Here is an 11175-nt window from a genome sequence, read left to right as displayed (position 1 = left end):
TAATATTTTGAGATACTGATTTTTGACTTTCATGAGCTGTAAGCTCTAATCATCAAAATTAAAAGAAATAAACATTTGAAATATATCAGTCTGTGTGTAATCAATGAATATAATATACAAGTTTCACTTTTTGAATGGAATTAGTGAAATAAATCAACTTTTTGATGATATTCTAATTATATGACCAGCACCTGTATTACAGTGGCGTTGAAATCTGTGTAACTGCTTTACATTTAGGATGATAAACTATATATTCCATAGTAAAGGGGTTAAAGGTATACTACTACATAGAAAGGTTTCTAAGCAATTTGTTAATAAATTGTTAACATTGTCTTAGGCTATACTTTGAACCTGTTTTTTTTTTTTCTCTTTACATTTATCAGTTGGCCCCATTTACTTACATTACAATGTAACCTAGATTTTTTGAACTGGAGTGTTGTCTTTTAATTGCTGTGATAATCTTGAAAAGGGGAAAAATGGAGTGTTTTGCTCTGAGACAACTGTGTTGTCAAGGAGTTGCTCACATTTGGTATTAAAATACAGACAACTGACACTAAATCAGTCCAATTTAAATAGCTGCAGTGTACAACAAAAAGGAAAGAAAAAAGAAAAAAAACATACAAGAAACTTTCTTTATAAACAAGAAAATCAATTGCAACAAAAACAGCAAATATTTACAGTAAATTTACATTTAATACAACATAGAAAATGTACTGTGACGTAATAAAGTGTCAGTGTTTCTAAAAGTTCTGTTAAGGTTTTTTTTTTTTTAATGCAAAATGTCAATAAAATAATGCAGTTTCAAATCATAATGAATTCTTTGGCTTTATGCTTTTATACAAACAGACTAAAATTTGGACAATAAAAGTACAACACACAAAAGTCCAAAAATACTGTACAAAAATATTTAGCCCAACACCAGATGCAAATGTAAAACAGCTAACAGAGAATCAGCATGCACACAAGAGCTGAATGGAAAGGAAGCTGACCAAACAAGAATCCCTCTGAACAGAGATTTTCCCAGATCCAAGACTTTATTTGCAGTTTTTTTCTCCCATCCCAAATGTTTGGCAACTGCTTCAAAGTCTGTGAGGTGGCACTAGTATCAGCCACTAAAAGTCATTGTCAGTGCGAGGAGACATTAGCACTGTCAATCAAAAAGGGTGAGAAAAGGCACTGGACAGTTACAGACCAATCAAAGAAAAAGAAAAAAAAGTCTCTGACTTAACAGCATAACTGTAATTTGCAGCATGAATAACCTTCTCATATTGAGAAAATTGAATTAAAGCACCGTGTGTCAGCTAAATAAATATTTGAAACGTCATAGAGAGTAAAACGAATATTTCTTTTGAAGCGGTTTAATCAGCAGATACCTTTCTGAACGACTGGACATCAGTAAATCGGTGCATCCCTAGAATTCTACACACAAAACGCACACCACAGAGGGAATTATGGGTAAAAATGCAATGTGTATTGCTCAAAATAATTTTTATCAAGCAATGACAGCAACATGCTACAAAAATAAATAGACAAAATAAACCAATTCGACAAAGGAAGAACCGCCTGTTCCAATAATGCAGTGTACATCTTTATGCACACATAATAATCACTAATTCTCTCCTTCACGTTTTACCTGAATAACAGGCAATTCATCTGGTAAATAATAATAGCCACATGTTGTAATGCTGCTTAAAAGGTGCTCCGGACCTACAGTAACACAAAGGACATTGTCTTGAACATCAATAGCAGCTCTCGGTTTGGACGTTTCAGTTGTTGTAAGTCACATACAGCGGTAAAAAGTGAGCACATAATGCCATCCGTAACAGGGTATTTCAAGTGTTTTCTCAAGGGTCACTGCTCTCCTCTGCTCTGAAATTAATACCGTTGCTCAAGAAAGCCTCTTTCTCAGATGTGGCTGGTTCGTTTGCCATTGTCGGTTTGAAGGTGTTGATGTCTTCTGTGTCGTTACTGGCCAAGGCCGCCTCTGTGCTGTGCCAGATCCCATAGCCAAAATAAATAACAAAACCTAGAAAGAAAAAGAAGGGTCAAGGACAGCAGAAGACCTTGTACTTGTTTTCTATCTGTAATCAAAGTTTATTTTGAATATTATCAATGGCCACGTACACACTGCAAGTTTCAGGAGTGACAACCGCATTTAAATGTGGGAGCGAGTCCCGTAAAATTATTGTTCCATGTGTGTACGGAACAGCAGTCACTCCTGCATTTGTAACCATAGCAAAGTTTTGGCTTCTTGCAGGAGTGAAGTAGAATTTAGCTGTTTGTTATGTGCCATTTTTTGGCTAAAGACTCTTTTTCTCCATCGATTTTAACTGAACTACCGCTGATAGACGTGCTGTGTTTTGTTTCTGCTCGGGAGGCTGCTTTAGAAAGCGCTGTCTTGCAGTGTTGCCATGTCCTCATAATTACAAACGCTTTTAGGCATGTTGTTTGGTCTTATCTCACAAAGCTAAGCACTTTATGGAGTTAGTAAAGTGGTCTGTTGCAGATTTTTTTTTTGGTGTTATAAAACAAAGCATTTGGGTGTTTTAGTGTTTTTGTGCTTGACCTTGTTTGTTGTTTTTCTTTCTGTGAAGGTCTGGCAACACTGACACTTTACCGCAGGGCTCGTGAGCGCAACTAGCCCCGGCCGTGTCAAAATGTGCTAAGGTTAAAGGTGCTGTATGTAGGATTTTGACTCTACTAAAGCATAAAAATACCATAATATGTTTGCAGATATTTAAGAAACATGCTAAGTTAACATACTTGTTTATCTGAAAAGCAATTCTACAGTCAGTTATTCTCCTTTGAAAATGTGCATTCCAGCCTGGAATGTCTGTGTTTGTTATGGTTTCTGAAACCCGCCCACTGCCAGTTTACCCAATTGTATTTCGGCACCCCGGGTTCCCAGTTGGCGGAAAACACAACGTATTTAATTGTATTCATTGTCATGTGCGCTCGTTTCGGTTGGTGTCGATAATCTGGCAACCTGCGTGTGTCAAGTCTGAGGAGGAGGGACCGGGTGAAAAAAAACAGTCTCCAATATTTTGAATTTGGACTGCAATACCTAGTTCAACCGCTAGGTGTCAATCCTACATACAGCACCTTTAAGACTTCTTTCACTGTTATTTTCTTGCACCTCACATACAGACGTAGACACATTTCTGATGCACGTTCAAATACGTCATTAACAACTAGTTGTTCGGTTCAGTTCCGTACACACTGCATAGAATTTCTGTAAATGCGGTTGTCACTACCTGTATTTTTCAGGAGTTAATGCAGTTGTGACTCCCGTATTTTAGTGATTTATGTGTGTACAGAACTCGATTAAGGAGTAAAAGGTGAACTGACAACCGAATTTAGCTGTAGTGTGTACGTGGCCAATGACTACCCATTTATTGTCTTTTATCATGTAGGTGTGATTAGCCATTCAAGGCTGTGCATTTCACTGTCGTAACTAGACGTGATGCTATACGCGACACATTTCAACTTAAGTTTTAGCGTAGTGCACTTATCAAATCATAAAAGGCTACAACTGAATTGAGTGTTTAATCTGTTTTGCTGTTTCAACATGAAGTGCAGTACGGTGTTCATTTATATGCGAGAAGCTCATGATCCAGTGTTTTCAGCATCTCGGTTCACAGTAAATACAGTGCTGTGAGTTTAACATGCGTTTGGGAATTTGAGAATTTATTTTGGCAGTTAATTTCTACTACTTTTGTGGAGAGTAGTTTACAGCATTTCACTAGATTTTGTAAACCTGTTGTCACAAAATATTAACTCTTGCAAGTGAAGATTTTAAGATTTTTATATTTTTTAAAAGACTCTTATGCTCAAACAAGGCTGCATTTATTTATTTACAGTAAAACATTTTAAATTGTAATTTTTCACAATATTACTAAGTTTTCCATTTAATTATATATTAAAAGGCAATTTATTTCTGTGATGCAAAGCTGAATTTTCAGCAGTCATAACAGTCTTTAGTGTCATGTGATCCTTCAGAAATCAATTTATTGGTACTCAATTATTAATAATGTTTCTTTATTGTTATTAACAGTTTTTGTTATTTATCATTCAAATATAAAATAAAGTTCAGCATTTCTTTCAAATAAATGAAATATAAAATCACAGTATCATTATAAATCTGCCACTTTTAATCAATTGTATATGTCCTTCTGGAATAAAAGTGTTTATTTTAATAATTTTACTTATCCCCAAACCTTTGTATGGTAGTCTATCACAGTTTCCACAAAACATTGATAAGAAATGTTTCATGCTTCGCCATAAAATGAATAAATTACATTTTAAAAAATATATTATAATTAAAAAGTTATTTAAAATTGTAATAATCTCACCATTTCTGTTACTATACTATATTTTACGGTTTATTATTTTTGATCAAATAAATGACCATAAGATACTTCTTTCAAAAATGCTAAAAACATTAATAATCATAATTAATATAATCATTAAATTATTATTTATATTCATTTTGCAGTGCAGCCATATTACAATAGCAATACATTTATGTCTAGTTATAAATAATGATAATAATACACAGCATGTAAATGTAAAGTTTTTTTTTTTTTTTTACTTCTGGTAACAGAAAATAGGTTTGAGTTCTTAATTTTGCTCTCAAAATGCACTAGATGCATTTTACTTTTCATTTTCTTACAGGGGACCATGGCCATGGACCCCCCTAGAAGATCCTAAGTTCACCCACTAAAGTCCTGTATGAAATACTGGATTCCTGGATTTTGTTGCATGTGGTTTGGAGTCTTGGACACCATGTTACAGTGAATTTCCCATGTTTAAAGACTCTGATGACATATTATTGACTTACCTATGGCCATCCAAATTGCAAAGCGCATCCAGGTGCCTGCGCCCAGCTGCATCATCAGGTACACGTTAATGAACATGCTAAGGACAGGAAGGAACGGCAGCAGAGGAACCTGGGTACACACAAACACATCCGCCCATCTTTACAAACTGCTATAAACACAGATTATAAAACTCCCACTTGTGTGCATGCAGGTATTTGTTTACCTTAAAAGACAGTTTTGTCTTGCTCTCAGGCTGCCGCCATATTAACATGGTGATGAAGAAACAAACCACAGCCAGACCGGCAAGAACCGCAAAGGCCCAGATCTGAAATCCACCCTGAACCGCCACGACACAGAACACACACACCAGAACACCTGCACATGGAGGAAGGGAAGCCGTGTGACTCACACTGTGAAGTCAATTCATTGCTAATCTAATTAGAACTCAAGGCTGATAAATTGAATACATTCATTATTTTAAAATGTGCTTCCGCACGTGTCTAACCTAATACACTGGTGCAGATGTTGACGGTGAAGCCAGAGAGACGAGAGGGCTCCTCGTTTTTGGGGGACAGAATGTTGCCGAGGGTGCAGAGATCTTGAGATCCAGGCAGGAAACCAGCACTGCTCTCGTTGATGGAGTCGGCCTCGGTTTCCTCCTGACAGCTGGCTCTCTGATACTGGACATTCACACTGGGCTGCTCTGGCTGGTACCTGAGAGAGAGAAAAATAATAGTCTAACCATCAATTATGGTTATTATTGTTTACTAAAATTATAACCATTTCTATCATGACAACTCCTGAAAGATTTTGGCATGGTAATGGATATGACAATGTTAATGTATTTGGTCTTGGTGGAATAGATCTGCTACACTGCTGAATTGCTGCTGCTGTTGGTTATTGCTGTAGTTGTAGATTATTGCTGCTGCTGCTGCAAAGCAAGTACAGGAACTTGCTACTGCCAATACATACACTGATACACTGCTGTGAGTATCAAGACATACTGCTGCAGCAAAAATAGCATATATAATAACCCAGTGCAGATCTATACAGGTGGAGCTGGGGAAGGTGGATGGTTTCAGAGGAAGTCTGTTTACCTTAAAATACAGTTTTGTGTGTGTATGTGTGTATTAGAGGTCGACCGATTCATCGGTTTTGCCGATTAATCGGCACCGATTGTTGATTTGCAGAACAATCGGTTATCGGCAAAAATCCATGCCGATAGTTTTCGGTGTTGGTTTTTTATTTTTTATTTATTTAATTTTTTTCTTCGTGTGGCGTCTGTTGCTGGAGTGGTTGAGAATGGTCTGCTATCATTATACAGTATGAGAGCGGCCTCTAGAGGCGGAAATCACTGACAGCACGTGTTGTTTGTTTTGGCATGTGACACTGCGCGCTGTACAGAGAGGGAAACTTCAAACGCGCATTTAAATGCAGCCAACAGAAAATCCTGCCGCGGAACAGAGCGCCATTCACATAGTTTCCCATTAAATAACATTATAGCCTATTTGTCCCAAATCATTGTTAATGTATATAATGACTTCACCCTAGGCTATAAATTATGTATTGTGCATTTTTCAGCAAAACGTTTGTCTTTCCGTGGCTCTAATACAGTCTGTATGCTTCATATAGAGAGCTGTAATACAGATCGCGCTTTCTCTTTCCGTTTGCTCTGTTATTTAAACACCGAACTTCAAACTCATTTATGACACATAATTCATTCTTGAAGCAAACTTATGTCCGTTTGGTGATTAAATAAACAGTTTTAGACCGCTGCTTAAATTGAACGTGACGCGTCTGGTGTGTGTGTGTGATACCCGTGACTTCTCCAAGGCAGCGCTGTACTCTTGCACAGTGTGTCACTCACTTGCATATTTGTTTATATTTTAATTAGATAATCATGCAGTGTTCTAAAATAGCAACAAATAAAGAGTGCACATACAATATCAATAACCTGTGCATGTAATTTTAATATGGCCTTTTGTAGGTATTTCAAGATGACCATCTTTAAGCATGACTGTTGAAATGAAATGGTAATACTTAATAAGAGTCCATTTGTAACATTAACGAAAGCTGTAGAAGTATTGTTCCTTGTTAGAGTGTGTTCATTTCATTTCAACATTTACTAATAGGCTTCATTTTTAAATTTTAAAGTTTCTTCTTTTAACATTTGTAAACTATGAAATAACTTTAATAATCAATATAGTAATAAATATTAATAATACATTTTTATTCATTTATAAAGTATAGTTCATTACTGTTACTGTTTTTTTTTTTTAATAGTAAAGCTCTATTTAGTTTTCATTCAGTATCCATTTTAAAAACTATCGGTTGATTAATCGGTATCGGCCAGGGTGGTCCAACCTAGCTATCGGTAAAACCCACTATCGGTCGACCTCTAGTGTGTATATATATCTCTCTCTATATCTATATATCTATATCTATATCTATATATACATATATACACACACACACACACATACATACGCATACTAAAACACAACAAAATGACTAAAGATGTAACATTAAAAAGAAAAACAATATAAACAATGTACAATTTAAATAATATTAAACATTTTAAATTTAATACTAAAAAAAAAAAAAAAAAAAAAAAATATATATATATATTCAGTATAAGATATATACAAAAACTAATTTGATATGAATACATTGAAAGCAGGGCTGTTACTTTAAAATGAATTCAGTGTAATTAAGAAGAAAATAAGGCAAAATGATTAACAACAAAACAGTACTTGCAACATCAGGCTGCAAAAATATCAAACTCTTGTTTTATGATAAACAGTCTTTGAAAAACTTACTTCCAAAATGTTCATAGCAGAAATCTGAAGCCATACCTCAAGACTAAGACACAGGCCGCAACTAGTGTGTAAGCCAGCAGAGTGCCAATAGACATGAGATCAACCAGATCTTTCAGATCAAACAGGAACGCCATCACCGCTGTGGAGAGAAGAGGAGTGAGTTACTGCAGGACAATGATTCAGCTGTATTAACTAGGGCTGTCGCGATTCGTCGATTTTAGTCGACTAGTCAATTTTTTAAAAATCATCGACTTGCATTGACTAACCGGCAAAATACCGGAAGTGCCGCATTTCACGGACGAGAATCCATAAAACACATTATTAGACTATTTTCAAAGGCTGCATGATATATTAAACCTATTTAAAAATCATAATTATGAATTCACAAACGCTATGATTTAATTAAATGATTATATGCGATGCAGTTCTAGGTTACGTGATGTTGAACGCATGTTGTTATGAGTTTGGGTTTATTAACGTTCATCTGGGAACGCAACGTGCGCCATTTCAGATTTGTAAGGTAAATCATTTATAAATCCACACAAACACAGGAGAATACATCGCGATCTCAAAATAAAAGCTCAAACCCATACTCTCAGTTTACAGGTTTTGATGTCCACATATTCATTTAATTACAGTGGCTATAGCATTTCTGTACTAAAGAAATGGCCAAATATTAAAGATTAAGTGGACATTTGAATTAAATGGTTCTTGGTCAATATTAAACACATAATACATTATGTATTTTAACAGTTTTGTTCAATAAAACCATATGATTTCTTGATTTTGATACTTTATTTGAACTAATTATTATTGCATCATTGCTATTATATATGTATTTTAAGAGCTATTGTTCACTTACATCTATTTTTATTTCCACAAAAAAAAACAATTATAGGGCCCTATGAAATCCGTTTTATTTCCAAATTCATTTTTTTCCATTTTCATTTTTCTATACTCTGTTTTAATGGTTAAATTAAATTTTATTAATCAAAAAGCCTGTCTAATTAATTGAGTTTTACAGTTTTATCTATACCAAATTCTGTTTTGCATTATTTTCTGGATTCCATTTTAATGGTTCCATTAAATTTTAATAATCAAAAGCATCTCAAATTAATTGATTTTATATTAAAAAAAGTATTTTTTTAATTTTTTTTTTGTTTTTTTCCAGAAATACTGCACATTTACATTTTTCCCCTAAATAAATTCTGGTAAATAATATTTCTGGTAAATACTCCTTTAAAAAGTGTTTTTTGATTATAATTTTATTAGTAGTAGACTAGAACACGTGGATATGTTGTCATTCTGACACTACAATACTGAACTTTGATTTCAGTGATTTGGACTGAGATGGACACATGCTTCTTGCACTCTATGTTGCACTTTACTTTTGCTTTAAAAAAGGATTCCATAGACATTTGGATTTCATTTGGTTTAATAAAATATTCTTAAGTAAAATTGATATTAATCGTTTAATCGATAAATTAGTCGATAGATTAATCGAAATAAAAATAGTCGTTAGTGGCAGCCCTAGTATTAACTGTAATATCTATAACAAGTTCATGAATACTAATTCTGTTGTGTTAATATTGTCATCAGAATAAATATTAATACACTACCACTCAAACTTTTGGAGTCCGTAGGTTTAATCAAATAAATACAGTTTTGGTGAGCATAAGATATCCCTTCCCCCCAGCCCAACCATTCCTTAATTTTACACAGCCATTATTACAGTCATCTATTTCACATGATCGTTCAGAAATCATTCTAATATGCTGATTTGTTGCTCAAGTAACATTTCTCATTATCAATGTTGCAATTTTACAGTTGATCTTTTGCAACAATGTAAGTCTTTAAAGTCACTTTTGATCAATATTATGCATCCTTGTTGAAGAAAACTAAATTTCTTAAAAAAATAAAATAAAATAAACCTTACTGACCAACTGACAAACTTTTGATCAGTAGTGTTATTTCAGTGTTAACATTAATAGAGAATATTAAACATTCTTGTGGCATATAAAATTTAACAACCACCAACAAGTCGGCGGTAAAAACAGAAAATTTGTTACACCCTGTCAAAACATTAAGAAATGGTTAATGATGTGTCGTATTTAAAGAGAAAACAAACAACACTTCACTCATTTAGATTCAGTATGGCCCATGTAATGACACCTAACATTGCATATCCTCTCTCAGCATTGCCACATATCCTGTTAACAGTAACAGTCCTCTACTTATAAAAATACATCTATCACTATCTGTAATACAGAAATATAAGTCTTATTAACAATGAGTGTATTTGCATTTAAAGGGGTGGTTTACTGGTTTTTTTCTAGGATTGATTGTGTTTATGGGGTGCAGTCTAACATGTGTTCATGCTTCATTTTTTTTAAAAACGCATTATTTTTCATATAATTTACCTTTATTCCACACCGCTCTGTCCCTTCTCTGACAAACACTTCGATTACTTCCTGTTTTTATGAAGCCCCTCCCTCAGAAATACGTGATGGGCTCTGATTGGTTAGCTGGCTGACCAGCTTTTGTGATTCACTAAATCGCCGAGCGTGCGTCTAAATGTCCCACCCCTCAGCTCAGCGGCATGTGCTCCGGTTGTATATTAAACAATGGCGTTGTCTAAATTGCTTATCAATTTGAACCAGATTGAGACGCAGAGGATATTAGTGAAGAGGATCCGCAGAACCTGTGCAAACATGGCTCTTAATGGTATGTTTGTTTGTTGTCTCGTACGTTTAGATATGCTGTTATTATGCTACTGCTTATGTTAGCTTTTAATATACGGTTTTATTCTGATTAAATCTTTAATACAGTACGACAACCGCACACGCGTCCATGTATAACGCTTCTCATTGCTATGTGAAAATGTATAATTGGAACGGTTTGTTGGAGCTGATCTGACGATCTGAATGAGAGAGAGAGAGAGAGAGAGATGCAGAGCAGGGCGAGGAACAGTATTAAGAACGGCTGTTTTAGAACATTGATTTTGAAACTTGTGAATCCATTAGAATCGTTAGAAGACAGAATCGCGATTCATATATGAATAGATTTTTACGTGCACACCTAGTTTTCTCTTCCTCTTCTCTAAAGCAGCACAGCATGGCCTCGCCCCCTTCCTTACATGTTCCTGAGGGCGGGGTTTATCTGGGTCAGTGACGTATCAGACCCAGGAAGTAGTTCGTTGTAGTCCCTTACCAGCCGTTTTTGTAGGCATTAAACTTCCAGAATTTTAAAAGACGATATCTCTGTTTGCATTGAACTTTCAGCACTGCAACTTTGCAGATGTTGTTTATGCTCAAACAGCAACATTACACACTAACTAACGTTAAAAAAGTGAAATTGCAATCAACCACCCCTTTAATTCTTAACATGCAATTAAAAGGTTTAAAGTGTGATATAAAGTACACACTGAAGTACATTTAAACTATAATTTCTGAATATATTACATTATAAATGACACTGAACTGCTTTTTTCACACGGGTGTGATCATAAATCTATTTAAGGAAAAAGTGATACATTA

At 34.7% G+C, this 11175-nt stretch overlaps 1 protein-coding gene across 2 annotated transcripts in view; it reads right to left on the bottom strand.

The window, feature by feature from the left end:
• Positions 1 to 668: 668 nt before the first annotated feature.
• slc7a1b (solute carrier family 7 member 1b) overlaps positions 669 to 11175 on the bottom strand; it is a 29411-nt gene continuing 18904 nt past the window's right edge. For both annotated transcript variants that reach the window (XM_058744816.1, XM_058744817.1), the window contains exons 8-12: positions 7676 to 7778; positions 5326 to 5534; positions 5044 to 5195; positions 4841 to 4949; positions 669 to 2026 (exon numbers count right to left, since the gene is read on the bottom strand). In XM_058744816.1, coding sequence (XP_058600799.1) covers positions 1845 to 2026; positions 4841 to 4949; positions 5044 to 5195; positions 5326 to 5534; positions 7676 to 7778 — 755 coding nt within the window. In that variant the 3' untranslated portion in view covers positions 669 to 1844. The remainder of the gene's footprint in view (positions 2027 to 4840; positions 4950 to 5043; positions 5196 to 5325; positions 5535 to 7675; positions 7779 to 11175) is intronic.

This window comes from Onychostoma macrolepis, chromosome 15 (genome assembly GCF_012432095.1).
Source record: "Onychostoma macrolepis isolate SWU-2019 chromosome 15, ASM1243209v1, whole genome shotgun sequence".
NCBI classification, from domain to species: domain Eukaryota; kingdom Metazoa; phylum Chordata; class Actinopteri; order Cypriniformes; family Cyprinidae; genus Onychostoma; species Onychostoma macrolepis.
This window is presented reverse-complemented; position numbering and strand designations above follow the sequence as displayed.